This window comes from Octopus bimaculoides, chromosome 2, assembly GCF_046866305.1.
Source record: "Octopus bimaculoides isolate indiv1 chromosome 2, ASM4686630v1, whole genome shotgun sequence".
NCBI classification, from domain to species: domain Eukaryota; kingdom Metazoa; phylum Mollusca; class Cephalopoda; order Octopoda; family Octopodidae; genus Octopus; species Octopus bimaculoides.
Window position 1 is genome coordinate 7,676,732 of NC_142929.1, and position 18,119 is coordinate 7,694,850.

General features: G+C 38.7%; 1 protein-coding gene and 1 long non-coding RNA gene across 4 annotated transcripts in view; one reads left to right on the plus strand and one right to left on the minus strand.

Moving 5' to 3' along the window:
- The first annotated feature begins 260 nt into the window (after window positions 1-260).
- LOC149136862 (uncharacterized) lies at window positions 261-11,307 on the plus strand. Of its 3 annotated transcripts, XR_016238142.1 has the most exons (3): window positions 407-542; window positions 2,502-2,606; window positions 4,876-4,931. It is a non-coding gene; the product is annotated as an uncharacterized LOC149136862 (long non-coding RNA). The 3 variants fall into 3 exon arrangements; XR_016238122.1 differs by lacking the exon at window positions 2,502-2,606 and having other exon boundaries at window positions 261-542; window positions 4,876-5,143; XR_016238140.1 differs by lacking the exons at window positions 2,502-2,606; window positions 4,876-4,931 and adding an exon at window positions 10,800-11,307 and having other exon boundaries at window positions 368-542.
- The window catches only part of LOC106867629 (uncharacterized), a 252,388-nt gene continuing 244,861 nt past the window's right edge, over window positions 10,593-18,119 (minus strand). Inside the window, exons 155-159 of the mRNA XM_089340670.1 lie at window positions 17,680-17,885; window positions 15,075-15,179; window positions 14,158-14,218; window positions 11,841-12,146; window positions 10,593-10,716 (exon numbers count right to left, since the gene is read on the minus strand). Coding sequence (XP_089196796.1) covers window positions 11,842-12,146; window positions 14,158-14,218; window positions 15,075-15,179; window positions 17,680-17,885 — 677 coding nt within the window. The 3' untranslated portion in view covers window positions 10,593-10,716; window position 11,841. The remainder of the gene's footprint in view (window positions 10,717-11,840; window positions 12,147-14,157; window positions 14,219-15,074; window positions 15,180-17,679; window positions 17,886-18,119) is intronic.

The following is an 18,119-nucleotide window of genomic DNA, read 5'->3' on the forward strand; positions in this document are numbered from 1 at the left end:
GTGATCTACTTTTTGACACCGAATCCATTCTGCCACATTCAACACTAACTTTACAGTAGCCATTATAAGACTGTCTTCTCTTCAAATAAAGATTTCCTTGGCATATACTGATGAAGTAGTTAATAACCACGCAAGGAATCGCTACGCTATTGAGATTCATCCCACATGCAAATTCTTCTCTTTTGGATACTGAAATTATTTCATCAGGTTCTTCGCCACCGAGTTCCTTAGCCAACATTTTAAGAAATTCCTGTTCAGATTAGTTTGTCTTGTTTGAATTGTAGCTGCTTTTCAAAATATAACAAAAAAACATTGATTGCTGTTGTATCAATCAGGTTGTAAAACATTGCATTGGCCATCTTTTTAGTGGCGGTGAACATGTGTATTAATAACTGAACAGCAAATGAACAAAATTAAAGGATACGAAGAAGGATGTGAGATATGGAGAGTGAACTACGACATGAATAAATTGCAAAAATCTACAGATTATGAGGAACTAAAAATACACTATGGACTGGACATAATTGAATACAGGGGTAAAGGCAAGTAACATCATTTCCATTTCTCATTTTTTTTTATTATATCAGACGTTTTTTTTTTTCTCATTTGTTCTGTGTCCTCAAATGTATTGTATTGTCCTCTTTTTGTTAGTACGTATGAACAATAAAAAATCAAAACATTGCATTGACCATCTTCGTGTGGTTCGTTTCACCGAATCGCATATACTCAGTTGGTCAAGTGTGTCCAAGTTTTCAAGCACTAAGGAAAATTCGGTCATGTTTCTTGATCCGGATTTATTTTTATCTACATACAGCAGTCCGATTTGTTTACACGGACTTTTTTTAACTTAAAGTTCAAACACAAAATATTTTTACCAATATCTTGGGATAAGTTCAGGATATAGCATTAATTTACAGCACCGTTGATTTATAAATATTTTTTTTTATATTTAAAAAAAATGGCTTCAACACAGGACTGCTACGGTCACTTCCATGTTTTTGAGAGTTAATGCCTTCTGTTTTTGCATGGTATATTTTCTTGAGTCAAATCTCTCATTAAAGGTCTAACTCTGGACTGCAGCAAACCGCTTGGATTTTCAGTTTATCCACTGCCATGAGTTAAGCAGCTCTATGAGAACGATACAGTCCCTTCCAACCGTTCAAACTACTCTGCAACACTGATCGCGCGTTTGTTGTTGACATTGAATTAATTTGATATATCAAAGAAATTTGGATATTGATTTCCCAACATACATGAATTTAAACCATCTGATTGTCGCAAAGACCGAGTTCCTTTGCTGCTTCTCTTAGGTTTGATGTGTTTCTTAATGTTGATTTTAAGTTTCAAACCAGTCCGGTACCTTATCGTCGGCTTCATTTCTCATAGATATCTGATGAGAAAGCTTATGAACGACAATGTTTCCTCAGTAACAAATGCTTGTTTTGAAACCACTAACCAGATGATTAAACGTAACTACATTATAGAAAATACATGTCGTGGTGTTTGGTACCGAATTGATATCGTCTCGAGATATTGTTGTTGCGATAATGAAGACCAACTTATCAACCACCGATTGTTGTTTAATGTGGGCAACTGGCTAAAGTGCAACGAGACGCTTGTATTTCGAATAATACGACAGCGAATACCGAAGCTTGGACTAGTTTATATCATAAACTTCACTTGATGTTTGTGAAGTAGTTTTCTGATCACTAATATGTGAGTGAAGGCATAGAAAATGGGAGCTCTCTGAAACATGGGGAGATACGACTCCGTTAGAAAGACTATATTTTGGCATTGTCACGGATGGCAAAGAAGACAGTGGGAAAATATTAATCTGCCAAATCAAATTAAAACAAAACCTCAAATGTTAGCGTTTTTTCAGTACATCTTATTTTTTTAATTCTGTTTTTAAAATGCTCATTTGATATTCTTATGAAATGCAAGAATAAATTAATTTTGGTTCTTGTGAAATAATGTCACAAATTTAAATCTTTTGATAGTGATTCACTAAAGACCTCCAAATCTGAAAAGGTATCTTCAAACCAGAGAAAGCCTGAAAACTTGCAGAAGACGAGATAATAATTAAAATAACCAATGTGCCAGATGTAGTGTAAAACCAAGCGACAAATTAAGTCTAAGTAGGCCATGGCAAGATTTGAACACGCCCCAAAGATTTCGAAAATATTAGAATGTCCGGAAAGTTCTGAGCGATTTTTAATATGCAAAAAGGAATATGAATAATTCACCTTTCGATATTTTTTTAAGTAAATGCGACATTAATTTTAATCATTTGAAACTTTACACAGCTACTACTGTGGAATACGAACAAATGACACGCAATTTACAAATTTGAAGCCTTAATGCTCTTAGACATTTTGTCTCGGCGAATTGTCATTTTATAATACTCGTCATTTCGAGTCTTTATTGACTTGAACCAAGCATCAAGAACTGTAGAATAATTTATATCAATGAGCTGTTCATTTTTTCCTTTTCAAATATAGGCTCTCTTTAATCACCATGGGATGACATAGTTCCAACTGAATTACTGGGAATAAGTAATTTTCAACAGCGTATCGATCACAGTTCGAAAAGGGGCAACAATTAATGTAAGAACCATGCAATAATTTTGAGCACGTTGTGTTCAGTTGTGGAAGGGTTGATACATGAATCTCAGTATGTGGCCAAGGTGGTTTTCTGAGTGATGCTGCTGGTGTGATGTCCTGAGTGAATAGATTGTAATTAGTTCTGTTGGAAACAAAAGGAGTACAATTAGTGTGTCTTGTGTGTGTGTTTGTGTGAATGTTGTGGATGCTGGTTTTTGTATGTTTGAAGTATTTCTGTGGGTGTAAGGAGGGGTGTTTTTCGTTTTCCTTCTAGCTATAGTCCAATCTTCGTTACTCACCCCATATGAGGTTGATGGTAGATATTTTGGTGTCTCTTTCTGGGTACATTCCTTTTTTTATCAAAGCCTCCCCTGATGTTGTCTTGCTTTTCTTTTGCGGAGAGTTAGACACAGAGGTCCGTGTCCCCTCTTCATATTGTTTGTCTGTGATGTGTGGGTTTCCTTTTCCTCCTCTTGACTGGCTGGCTTGTTTGCCGCCGGGTGAGCTTCAGGTTGCAGGTCCTGAGAGCACATCACTTTAATGTGTTCCTTTAGACCGCACTTGAAGCACCTTGGTTCGTAGTGGCCTGAATTATTAGGCTTACACTTTTACCACACCAGTTCAGTTTACCTCTTTCGGAAGCTTGGAGGATGGTTACATCTACGTTAACAAATGCGGCTGGTATCAGCTACTCCGTTTTAATTTCTGGTGGAATTCGTTCGATGGAGATTTTAGCCGTTCTTTGGAGATTCTAGCCGAACAAAGCATAGCTCTTTTGGCATGGATATTCATCTTTTGGTTGCTGTTTTGAGAGATCCATATGCAAACTACAGGACTTTTTTCGCACTACATTTTCGTACACAATCCATTTTTCATCTCCAGTCACAAGTTGTTTCAAAAAAGGCATGCTTTCATTCCGTTTCAAAAGTATATCCCAAACGGAATACCGATCCAAGCAATTCTTTTCTGAGAGTTTGTGAGGGACCATTCATTATAGTAAGAAATGTACCCCCAGCTTCATTGGGTGTTCATGGGCCATGTTTTGGGAATCTTCCACTTCTCTGCAATTTCTCTACTCATGTTATTTCAGTTTTCTTCGATTTGTTTACCTTCAAAACAACTCCATCCAGTTTTGAAGTCTTCTACTGCGACTGTCATCTTCCAAGCTAAATTCTCCAGCTTTAAATTTTGCAAACCACCTTCGAACAGTTGATTCGCCTACAGCATCATCACCATAAACTTCGCAAATGTTTTTGCAAGTCTTTGAAGCATTTTCTCCTTTTTTAAAAAAAAAAAGGAAAAGCACTACAACGCGAATATGAAATTTTTGGTTAGCTATTTCAAATGTTAAAGGGTGACCGGAATGAAAGATGGATCTATTCTTTGTCAGGAACAAAGAGATGCGCTGCGATTTCAAGCAACACCAAAATGTTAACTGCTACATTTCAGACGTGTTCAGTGAAGCGTTAAAGGATTTAGCTTAAAAACGCACAAAACTTCCCGAACAACCCAATATATCACGAAGCTTCCGGTGCTACATAGTTGTAAACAAATACTATCCAAAGCTCTAAAGACTCGGTCAACTTGATCGAGCGAATGTAATGAGAGGAAAATGAAGTATAGACTTACGTACAAAATAAATAATGAACTATCAAGCATTCCTCCTTATACACTGCAGCTAACTAAATGCCTGTTTAACTACTGTAGTTATATAATCACATGAAATGTAATAGTTATCGGCTTTCTAACAGTCAAGAATTTACGAAATCTCAAACGTGTTCTTTTTATTTTCTAACTGTACTATCTAACTGAAATGTTAGCAACAACAAGAATTAATTTTCAGTAGTTTGAGCAGTGAATAGTTTTGAACTACACTTTTTAATATTCCTTAAAAGTAAATATGTATAGTCTTGTTAGAAAATTATTTCGATGTAGCTTGAGTTACTTCCCTTGCAAATTAAGTCTAATAGAGTTATGCCCCTCTAACTGTTTCAGTTTTGTAACAATTGTATCTCAGTTTTTGGTAATCAACAATTCTGGGAAGTGAAACAAAAAAAGAAAACAGGATTAGGTGAGTGGGTAAATTTATCAATATTGACTCGGTAAGATTTGAATATTACTTACGTAGCAGGTTTAAAATCTCTAATTTGCAATGAAAGAGTGAAAGGTTAGTAGAATTGGCAATGGAGCGAACAAAAATCCAGCCAGCATCTTGCGTCTCATTACATAATCCAAGTTTCACCGAATTTAACTTTATTTTATCCTTTCTTAGGAGCCGATTCCCTGCATCATTTCGGTCTCTTGGTAGACATTAAAAATAGACGACTTGTCGACAGCACCACACAGCTCGTATGGCCACAGTCAGCCCAACTATATTGCTCACAACGACGACAACTCGCTACAGTACGATTCTGAAAGAATATCCGGACGTCGCTCGACCAGTATTCCACAACCAGCCGATCAAACACGAAGTCACCCACCACATCAAAACCAGCGGTCCACCTGTTGCTGCAAGACCCAGAAGGTTACCACCTGATTGTCTCAAGGCCGTCAAGCGGGAATTCCAGCACATGCTTGACCTTGGGATCATCCGCCTATCCAGCAGCAGCAACTGGTTCTCGCCAATACACTGCGTCCCCAAAAAATCATCGACCGATTGGTGGGTTTGCGGTGATTACCGATCGCTGAATAAAAGTACTGTAAGTGATACATATCCAGTCCCCTAGTTTCAGGATTTTTCTAGCTCGCTGCATGGAGTTCGCGTATTTTCCAAGATCGACCTTCTGCGAGCCTACAACTAAATCCCAGTGAAACCTGCGGACATACCCAAAACAGCAGTTACTACACCCTTCGGAATGTTTGAATTCTTGCGTATGCTTCTCGGTCTACGCAACGCGGCACAGACATTCCAAAGGTTTATTGACATGGTTACTAGAGGTTTGCCTTTCGTCTATGCCAGTAGCTCAGACGAAGAACTTGACCAACACCTGCACCTGCTATTCGAACGCCTCCGCAAATACGGTGTTGTTATCAACCCCAGCAAGTGTTCGTTTGGAGTTGCTTCCCTTTATTTTCTCTGGCACATCGTTGATAAGGATGGCATTCGTTCCCTTCCCGAGAAAGTCAAGGCCATCGTGGATTTTCCACCACCCACATCTCTCCGCAAATTAAGGGAACATCTCGATCTAGCGAATTTCTATCGAAGGTTCATACCCCACCTCGCTGAGATAGCGCAACCGCTGACGGATTTGCTACGTCAGTGAACTAGCAAAAATACGAATATTGCTTTGAATGAAGATCAACTCGCCCCTTTCGCTGTCCTAAAAAAAAAGCGTTATCCAACGCTACCATGTTGGTTTATCCAAAACCTGACGCCCCACTGTGTTTGCTCGTTGATGCATCCTATTCCGGAGTTGGAGGTGTACTACAGCAGCTTGTTGATGGCATATGGCAACCGTTGTCTTTCTTTTCTAAGCGATTAAAACCCACGGAAACGAAATACAGTACATTCAGTCGGGAATTATTAGCGGCACACCTGGCCGTTAAGCATTTCCGACACATGCTAGAAAGTACCAATTTTGCTATATATACTGACCACAAGCCACTGGTATATGCATTTAACACCAAGCCGGATCGCCACTCGCCGAGAGAAATCCGCCACCTCGACTTTATATCGCAGTACACGACGGATATACACCACATCAAAGGGACGACCAACTTAGCAGCCGATGAAGTTTCACGCTCGCAGATCAATGCTATCCACACCACGGCTACAATTGATCTGACACGTACAGCAGCTGACCTGGAGACTGACGAAGAACTTATAAAGCTCCGGGAATCGTCATCTCTGAAATTTCAGCATGTTCCGTTACCATCGTCCACGGCCCATATTTGGTGTGATATATCCACCGGTCACCAACGCCCTTATATACCACAGAAACATCGTAGAGAAGTTTTCTTTGCTCGGCATTCTCTGTCACATCCTGGTATTCGCTCCACTCAAAAGCTGATATCGACCCGTTTTGTGTGGACCAGTATCAACAAGGATATCAGAGAATGGACCAAGTGCTGTGTCGCGTGCCAAAAAGCGAAACCCTACCGGCACATAAAATCACCAGTCGGTTCCTTTTCGCAACGTGACGTACGATTTCAGCACGTTCACATCGACATCGTGGGACCTCTGCCACCTTCGCAGAATTATACACATTTGCTTACCTGCGTAGACCGTTTTTCGCGGTGGCCCGAAGCTTGGCCCTTATCTGATACATCGGCGGAAACGGTCGCCAAAACGCTATCACAATGGGTTTCGCGTTCTGGCACACCCGCAACAATCACCACCGACAGAGGACGTCAGTTCGATTCCCACCTCTTCACCGAGCTGACTCGTCTCCTCGAGTGTAAGCACACCCGCACTTCGGCTTACCACCCTACAGCAAATGGCATGGTTGAACGCTTCCACCGCCAACTCAAAGCAGCTATTAAAGCATCTGCAGACTCTTCCAACTGGCTGGAACATCTCCCCCCTCATCTTCCTTGGTATTCGATCCACGGTTAAGGAGAAACTTGGATATACTCCGGCTGAACTCGCCTATGGCACAGCACTCACCTTACCTGGGCAGATGATCGAACCTGTTTCATCACAAGACCTTCCTGACCCAGCACAATATGTGCATCGATTACGGACATCCATGTCGCATTTGTCACCTGCAGCCGCCAGACAACAGAACATCGTTTCACATGTCCCAAAAGACATCAACACTTGAACTCGTGTTTTCGTAAGGAATGATGGGATACCATCCCAACTTCGACCACCATATTCCGGCCCCAACAAAGTTATCAAAAGAGAACCCAAGTATTTCGTTCTCGATATTGGAGGTAAATGAAATACGGTATCGATTGATCGTTTGAAAAAAGCCTTCATCGAGGACGACTTACGTTCAGTTTCCTCTGTTCCTAGAACGGACTCACCAACTCCAGCAGACACCACAGATTCTGCACAACCCCGGCACACCAAATCGGGAAAAACTGTTTGATGGCCTGCAAAGTTTGTGCAAGTTTTTCGGGTAAGTCCTAATTCTTAACCTACCCATCTTAAATGGAACGCATACATCAGCACATAACTCGCATGACTGCATCACCCACAAACAAATCCAAAGAAATCAACGGACATTTTTTATACATAAAAGAAAAAAAGGAAAACAAAAAACATTGTTCCACAACGAAAAACTTTCTGCATGAACATGTAGTAACGCCGTGCGCATGCGTTGTCTCACGCATGCGTGGAATTCAACAAGCAAGCTTTCCCGCTTCATTTTCTCTTTCTTGCTGGCCAGCGATTGAGCATGGACGTGTTTAGCTGTCACTCTCCATCTTTCGGACTTACACTCGACAGCTCGCTTACATCTACATACCAACGTCCCAACAACAATGCTCACACACACAGAAGCTGTAACAACAAACAAGAGCTAAAGATGTATATATTTACCACCTGAATAAATGTTGTTTAAGTTGATAGTCTGGAGTTCAGCGTTCCGTTATATTCTTAATATTATATAGGAAAGTCAGGTGTACATCTAATGATGTATAGCCAACTTTCCTATAAACATTTACTGAACATTTCACAAGCGAACTTTTTCAATGAACATATCTTTCCTTTTTTTTTTGTATGTACATTTGTTTTGCTTTCTTTTTAAAATGTTTTACTTTCTTGTAAAAATATTTTGCTACCTGTAGGCACATAAAGTAAACCATTGAGCATGGCCGTTGCAAGTACCGCCTGACTGGCCTTCGTAGGATTTTCGAGCGAGATCGTTGCCAGTGCCCCTGGACTGGCTCTTGTGCGGGGCCGTCGTAGGATTTTCGAGCGAGATCGTTGCCAGTGCCCCAGGACTGGCTCTTGTGCGGGTGACACATGAAATACACCATTTTGAGCGTGGCCGTTGCCAGTACTGCCTGACTGGCCTTGTAGGATTTTCGAGCGAGATCGTTGCCAGTGCCCCTGGACTGGTTCTTGTGCGGGGCCGTCGTGGGATTTTCGAGCGGGATCGTTGCCAGTGCCCCTGAAATGGCTCTTGTGCAGTGCCGTCATAGGATTTTCGAGCGAGATCGTTGCCAGTGCCCCTGGACTGGCTCTTGTGCGGGTGACACATGAAATACACCATTTTGAGCGTGTGGCCTTGTAGGATTTTCGAGCGAGATTGTTGCCAGTGCCCCTGGACTGGCTCTTGTGCGGGGCCGTCGTAGGATTTTCGAGCGAGATCGTTGCCAGTGCCCCAGGACTGGCTCTTGTGCGGGTGACACATGAAATACACCATTTTGAGCGTGGCCGTTGCCAGTACTGCCTGACTGGCCTTGTAGGATTTTCGAGCGAGATCGTTGCCAGTGCCCCTGGACTGGTTCTTGTGCGGGGCCGTCGTGGGATTTTCGAGCGGGATCGTTGCCAGTGCCCCTGAAATGGCTCTTGTGCAGTGCCGTCATAGGATTTTCGAGCGAGATCGTTGCCAGTGCCCCTGGACTGGCTCTTGTGCGGGTGACACATGAAATACACCATTTTGAGCGTGTGGCCTTGTAGGATTTTCGAGCGAGATTGTTGCCAGTGCCCCTGGACTGGCTCTTGTGTGGGGCCGTCGTAGGATTTTCGAGCGAGATCGTTGCCAGTGCCCCTGGACTGGCTCTTGTGCGGGTGACACATGAAATACACCATTTTGAGCGTGGCCGTTGCCAGTACCGCCTGACTGGCCTTGTAGGATTTTCGAGAGAGATCGTGGTCAGTGCCCCTGGACTGGCTCTTGTGCGGGTGACACATGAAATACACCATTTTGAGCGTGGCCGTTGCCAGTACCGCCTGACTGGCCTTGTAGGATTTTCGAGAGAGATCGTGGTCAGTGCCCCTGGACTGGCTCTTGTGCGGGTGACACATGAAATACACCATTTTGAGCGTGGCCGTTGCCAGTACCGCCTGACTGGCCTTGTTGGATTTTCGAGAGAGATCGTGGTCAGTGCCCCTGGACTGGCTCTTGTGCGGGTGGCACATAAAATACACCGTTTTGAGCGTGGCCGTTGCCAGTACTGCCTAACTGGCCTCCATGCAGATGACATGTAAAATCACCCACTACACTCTGAGTGGTTGGCGTTAGGAAGGGCATCCAGCTGTAGAAACTCTGCCAAATCAGATTGGAGCCTGGTGTAGCCATCTGGTTTCACCAGTCCTCAGTCAAATCGTCCAACCCATGCTAGCATGGAAAGCGGACGTTAAACGATGATGATGATATGCTTACACACACTTACAACAGTCACATTTTCATGTGTGCAACCATTTGATCTTTTGCATCACTGAAAGAGACCTTACCTCTCTTAGACCTCTAGTGGGTCGAGTAATCAATAGACGCACATTTCTTTCAACACACCAGCATGTTTCTGCCTGGACACATATATGCACTGCCCACCATATAGCACACACACCAACAGTGAATCTTTGCTTCATATTTTTATATCCCATGTTTTTGACATATTCATTTGTCTGTTACACTTTGTAGAACTTTTTCTGCATATATATGTATATAGTGAGAATTTACGAAAAAAACAAAAGGCGAAGACAGGTGTATAAATAACAGATGTATTAGTTTAACGCTCGGGAAGTAAGTCTTTTATGTTTCAAGCCTACACTTTTCAACAGAAAGGAACACAGAAATAAGCAGTGAGACAGCAGGATTCTTTCAGTTTCTATCTACCAAGTTCACTCATGGCTTTGGTTGGCTCAAAGTAGAAGACACTTGTCCAAGGTGTCACCCAGTAGTACTGAACCCAGAGTCATGTGGATGGGAAACAAGCTTCTTAGCACACAGCCACGCCCATATCTATGTAAACTGAAAAAATATACTTACAACTTATGATTCAATATTTTAAAGAATGAATCACATGTAAAGTTAAAAAACAGCATTGGCAATGACAAAACTAACTAAATGTAAAAATAAGATTTTTTACAACAAATTGCTTCAAAAGTATTTATTTCACAAATTGCTTGAAAAGTATTTAATTTATTCAATCAGTTATTTTATTACAATTGATGTCTTTTGGCTTTCATTTCAGCTTCAGTGAAATAATGTTTTGTTAACTGAAAAAGAAAAGAAAATATCTTAAAATATCAGATGTGAGTCGATATAATTACAAAATAATTTTCCTTTTTTTTTCTTTCAGACCTGAACAACTGAAAAGAGAAGGGAAGAGGTCGCTTTATTTTGAGTTTTTTTTTAATCTGCACCCAAATGTACAGAACATCTTCCTATGCCATTTTTTTGAGAGTTTATCAGGTCAGATGAGATGAGGGGAGGTGACATGTGCCGTTGCAGCACATTACTGTTTTTACCATTCGTCAGTATATTCCTGGGTCCTCTTAGGCAACTCCATCAAGCAGGGTCCCAGTCAGTCCCTGTCTTCACGAGATGAGGATGATCTCACCTCCCCTTCTACCATGATGATCATGTGCCATATCAACTGACCCAACCCATCAATCCATCCCCATTGAAGAGAATACTGTAAGCAGGATCTAACTCAGGAAATCAAATTTACACACTTCCTTTATTATCAAATTCATTCCATTGATTGTAATTGACCAAACAGGTCAACAGTGTTCCATAGATAGTTACTATGCACAAAAAGTGATCAATATTACTCTTGTGTGTGAAAATAAATAAATGCTCCATCATATAACTTTTGTATGCAGTTAATATTTCTTTGGTCAGCTATATTTCTTATACGAAGTTATTTTTTTCACAAACTTAGATTTTTAACAACAAAGAAAATTTCAATATTACCTACTTTAAAGGAATCTTGACATGATGCTAAGACACAGCGAATGGCTTCCTTGTGTGTTTGAATATACCTCAAGCTTATTTGAACTGGTTTTAAATTTGTATGTATGCTTAGCGCTGTCACCCAGTATTTTAATTATTGTGAGAAACTGAATAGCAGAACCCATTGAATGATGATGGGAATTTCATAAGAAGGACCCGTCTTTTGTATTAGTTTGCAATGCCTGCCTTTCAGGTTTCTGTTGCTGAAGAGGAGATAACAATTCCAAAATGCATGCATCTCACAGCCTGGTGAGGGAATACTGTGAGCTGACAAACATTTAAATGATTTTTACAATTTGTATTCAATAGTTATGCTAAAATAAAATAATTTTCAAAGAAAACTATATTGACTACTGCAATGATTAAATCTTTGAAGTAGACCTACCTTATTGACATCTGCTACATTCACAACTACAAATTTGCGGATAGTACATAACTGTCTTCTCTTGGTCCGGACCACATAGTGCTATGACTTCCTTAATTTTAGAAGCCTTGCCTTTGCAACACAAGCATTTATTCTCAAATAAAAGATCCAATTGGTCGACGGGTTTCTTTGTAAGTAATGCTGGCTTCACAGTACTCAGTCCACATTTACCCGAACAGAATGGAACCTTTATTTCAGTAGTTGAGCGACATTGGCTGGTTCTATTCTCCAAATAAGTAAATTCATATTTCATTTGACACTGAGCAACTAAATTTTAAAAAAAAAAGCATCTCAATAAATTTCCCGAATCTAGAGAACTATTTAATAATTCAAAAACAATATAGTCATATTGTCTGGAGAAAGAGTCCTGGTGTTTTAATGCCTTATCTAACTAACAAACTCACCAACGTTCATTGACAAGGATGCAAAAGCAATGAAAAATTTGGAACAAAAAATATGAGTGGGAATCAAATTGGTGAGTGTGCTAGATAATATGGCATCAAGACATGGTTCTCCACAAACACATGAGTTCACATGAAGAATCTTGCAAACCAGGTACAAAAATGAAGTAAATACAGGTATAATTAATACTAGACTACGGGTGACCCATTGGATCACCTGGGAAGTCTGAGTTTCCCATCAGCAGTTGTTTCACATGCTTTCAGCAAATGTGACATCAAAATCATGCATAAACAGCTCCTTTCTTTGGAAAAGGAAAGATTTGGCTGCTATTTCTTGTATGCCCTGCTACCACACAACAGGTATTTCAGGTCTTTTTTTGCAAATAGCTGTTACGTGGTAGCAGGGCATGCTAGAAATAGCAGCCAAATCTTTGGAGCTGAGATATATTGAATGCACTTGAAAAAATTTTTATAATGGTATTCCCTTGGACTCTCGAAACAGTCATCCGGATCAGTTGGTTTTGTTCATTAATTTCTGTAAAAATTTTTTATTTAAAGTGCAAAAGAGAAAATGAAAGTTGTATGAATGTATTTGAAATGGATGTGTGTGTGTGTGTATCTGAGAGAGAGTGCCACTTACACATGAGAACACGCACACATTCTCTCTCTCTCTCACATGAGCATACAAAAGATATACACACATGTAGACATGACAACACACCCCTTCACTCTCTCTTCCTCACTTTCTCTCACACACACACACATCTATTTCATATATACTTACATACATCTTTCAGTTTCTCCTCTCTTTCATTTTAAAACAAAAGGAAAGAATTTTTTACAGTAATTAATGACTTGAAAATAATTTTTTTAAATATTAAGATATTGTTTGTTTAAAGAAAAAATATAAATACTTACTGTACAAACAACTTATATTTTTGAAATCACAGTGTTAATATTTTTAAATAAAGTAAATTATTGTGTACATCAAAGTCAACGTTTTTTTTTTTTTTTCTTAGATAATGCAAAGACTATATGTGTGTGTGTGTCATAGATAGTGGACATGTATTTGTGTTGATTGACATGCCAGGACATTCATTATGTGTGTGTGTTTAGTATTGACACAATTAGTAAACACAAAAATTGTTTACTCATTTTCATTAATAAATAGAGATCCAAATGTCACAAATTTGTACTGCACTGCCGAAGGTAAGTACGAAAATAGATATGCAAGATAAAATATACCATTTCTGAGACATTCCAGCTACATACAAACATCTGCAGAGTCTTAGTATTATTAAAATTCAGGTTACTAATAACAATTTCAAGTTACATTTCTGACTATGTAATGAAAGTGGAGGTGGAATGGCCCAGTGGTTAGGGCAGTGGACTCGCAGTCGAAGGATCGATTCCCAGACTCAGTGAAAACACCTAAAGTTCTGGCAGGGGGTGGTGGCAAACCCTGCTGTACTCGTTCACCACAACTTTCTCTCAGTCTTTATTCCTGTTTCTGTTGTACCTGTATTTCAAAGGGCCACACTGTCATGCTGAATCTCCCCGAGAACTACATTAAAAGTACACGTGTCTGTGGAGTGCTCAGCCAGTTGCACATTAATTTCACGAGCAGGTTGTTCTGTTGATCGGATCAACTGGAAGCGCCACCAATTATGAAAATTTTTCAGTGTTGAATAAAAAGACCGAATAAAATACATTTATAATGATACGTTGTGGAAAAGATTTCAAAAAATGATTCAGTGAAGCTGTCATCTTAGAAAAGACACACTTGACAAGAAAATATAGATAGGATAAAAGTATATAGCTAAAGAATAATTTTGGAAGATGCAAATTCAATAAATAAATAAATAGAATGCTCTTACAGTTTTTAGGTTTGCAAACTGGACAGCAAGTATTTGAATCTAAATATATGAGGTCTTCATTCTGTTAAAAATAAAAGTTGTTATGGAAGTAGAATGTAAAAATATATACAAATATCTGTAAATACTAACATTTTTTTAAAATAAATTTTCAAATAAAAGAAATATAACATACAGATAACAATTTCTTTAACCATTGTAATAGAACCTTGGTTCTGTGATACAGAACTGTCAGCTTTAAAGTGTATTTCACTTCAACTTTTTAGCATTTAAACTAGCCATATTTGGTCAAAATATTCTACTTATTTTTTATATTCAGATCTCCAACAACATTAATCTGAAAATTTTCATGATGCAATTGTTTATTTTTAAAGTTATGAGATAATGCATATGTGAAAACATAAGCATTAAATTAAGCAGAAAAAACTTTTATGTTCCAAACATCAGTTTCATCATGAAAAAGTTAATTTTGTGAATCTTAACAAATTCTTGATTATATTCAAAATGAAGTGAGACACAGAAAAAGTATATTCCATTAGAAATATAGAAAATGTTAGTCTTAAAATGTTCTGTTAGTGATTGTACAATGCTAAATTGGTAAAGGTAGTTTCAAACACTGACAAAAAAATACTGATATATAATAAGTTTAGCATTACAAAACTTTAAAAGTAATATTTTGAAATAAATCTAATTCTGACTTCTCCATTGTTTGATGTTCAATCACCATCTTTGTGGTCTTTTATAGGGAGTTGGTCTCTGCATGACAATATTTGCAAGAGGTGTGGTATTATGGTGTAGTACTAAATAACCAAACCACTTCATTTTCCCACGTTTTAATGACTAACTGAAGAGCTTTGTGGTTCACTGTTTTCCCAACAGTGCTTAAGCATAAGTAAAAATGAAATTAAGCTAGCACTTACTTCTTGACAGACAGGGATTTTACAAATTCTTTCACATTTTATTTTGCCTCTAATACACTGACATAATGTACAATTGTCATCTCTCTTTTTCCATATGTCTTGATTCTGAAAAAATAAAATAATAATTATATTGTTATATTATTTTTAAAACGATTTTCCGAAGCAGAATTATAGTTTTGATCAAAGTAAACCTATGTTTGATATTGTTCGTGTAATTTTTGATACTGAAAATGACATTTAACATCAAACTTTTCCAATTAAAATCAGATATTTCAAATTTTTAGCTTCTTCCAAAGTCCACATATTTGACATTTTCCCAGACTGACCGAAATGGAAATGTATATAAGTTTATCATCTTTACTGTTCTGTTGTGGAAACCAGCTTTTCAAGATTTTAGCACAATCATTTATAATATTGTTAGAATTATCAAATGAGATGGCTCTAGAGAAGATTACAAAGATTAAGTGGTGTCAGTTTCTATCAAATTACCTCAACAAATTCTCATTTATGCTAATAATCATCATGATCATTTTTCATGTTTGGATGGTTTGACAAGAGCTGGAACGTCAAAGAGCTGCACCAGGCTCCAATTGTCTGCTTTGGCATGGTTTCTACAGCTGGATGCCCTTCCTAATGCCAACCACTTTATAGAAGAAACTGAGTGCTTTTATGTGGCACTAGCACCATGGCTTTATACATAGCAAGCCAATTTACTTTCATAATAATAATATACTTTATCACAGAGTTTTGAATTTAATAAACACTTTTGAGGTTCATTACCATCATGAGTTAGATAATGAGTTAGATAATGAGTTAGATAATGCAGGGCTTTCTGCAGCTGGGTGTTCATGCTGATACCAACCCCTGATCTGTTTTCAATCGAGGTAATAAATCCCCCAATCTATCAAACAACAAACAGATCAGACAGGTTTCACAGAGAACTGGAAGCAAACAACACTATTTGAATGAATCTTTTGTTTACAAAGATTGTGCTACATGCCAAGAAGCTCAGACATGTTTGCATGTTGGACAGCAACCAAATGCTACCATCTGTATGTGTATTTACAATCAGTAAATACACAGAGACAGAGAAATACAAACTCACTCACATAAACATAGATATATGTGATGGCCTTCTTCAGTTTCCATCTACCAGTTTCACTCAACAGATATTGGTCAAACCATGGCTATGGTACATGTCAGGACATCTAGTACCAATGTTAGATAGTTTACACTGTACACCCATGTCACACATACCATTTCTCTGCTCTATGACTTACACAGATATGATTAAGAAGAGATGTTTCTGACATCTGAGCAAAGCAGAATCTGTCACAACTTAACTATCCTCAGATTGAAATTCAGGCTTGAATGCTTACACCTATGTTAAGGTCACCCAAGGTGCCATGTGATGAAATTAAACTGGGCAATGGTCCAAGTCTACCACTCCAAGTAGGCTCTGGTCAGATTTGAGCTTAGATCACAAAGAGCTGCAACAAACACCCAATGGGTATTCAGCCCAATCATTTTCTTGGATTGACACATTTTTATTATCGAAAGGTAAAGTTGAGCACAGAGTAGAAACAAATACTGCAAAGCATTTTGTCTAACACTCAAATGATTCTGCCAACTCCTCACCAGACTGTCATCCAGTTTTGATTCAAACAAAATCAATTTCATTTTCCTTGTACCCTTTATGCTTTTGGATGAGGCATAACAGTCACAACTTATAGCTCTAGTTTTTTTTTTCTAGTCCACAGTCGCCAATATAATACAGGATTATGTAGATGTAAGCATGGTTATGTGGTTAAGTTTCCTTCACAGCCGTATGGTTATTACAGGGCTTCAGACTTACTGCATGGTACTTCAGTTAAATGTCTTCTACTATGGCTGACCAATGCCTTATGAACGAATTTGGTAAATGGAAACTGTGAAAACCTGTCATGTATATGTCTATATATATATATTTGTGTGTGTGTGAGGGTATGTATCTTTGTCTCTCATCCCTTGCTAACTGGTGCCAGTTTATGTCTGCATGGCTTAGGGTTTAGCAAAACGAAAGTAAAACTAATGGAATAAGTAACAAACAGAAAATAAGTTTAGTCACATGACTGGGATCAATATGATTGCCCAAGTATGGCCACAATCCAATGGATGAAACAAATAAAATCAATGACACATGTGTATGAACTGCAATGTTACATGATAGTGAAACACGGGCCCTGAATGCAGAGGACATGCAATGGCAAGAGATGAACGAAGCTGGTATGCTCTGCTGGATGTGTAATATCATTCTGTAAAGTGGTTGGCATCAGGAAGAGCATCCAGCCGTAGAAACCATGCCAAACCAGACCATGGAACCTGGTGTGGCTCCTGACCAGCTCCTGTCAATCCATCCAACCCATGCCAACATGGAAAACAGATGTTAAATGATGATGATGAATGGAATAAGTAATAAACTTAAAATAAGTTTTGTCACTTGACTGGGGTCAATATGATCAACAAGACTATTCAAGGCTGCCCCAGTATGGTCACAATCCAATGACTGAAACAAGTACAATCAATGAATAAATACTGATAACAAATTAGAATTCAATTTACTTACCATTTTTATAGTACCATTTACTGAACAGGAAAGATCACATTGATCTCTACGAACACATTTACCATTTTTGTCTCTGTACAAACCGTTAATACATTTGCAGCCATAATTCCAATTTTCACAGAACGAACTATTTGCAGGAGAAACTAGTTCTTCACATTTGGCTTCACAACCAGCAATAACAGACCATTCTTCCAAATTACTACAATCTGAAAATAATAATGATTTCTTTTATGCTATTATTTATTACAGTTTAGATCAGTGGTCCATGGACCCCTGGTTGTCTGCAAAGGTGTTTGTGAACATGTTAAGCTGACGGACCTTTCAATATCCTGGGGCCCGTGGGAAAACTCATTTAAATAAAAGGGGTCCTTGATACTCAAAAAGGTTGGGAACCACTGGTCTATATAAATATTAACAGTAAAAGAATTCTAGCACTACAC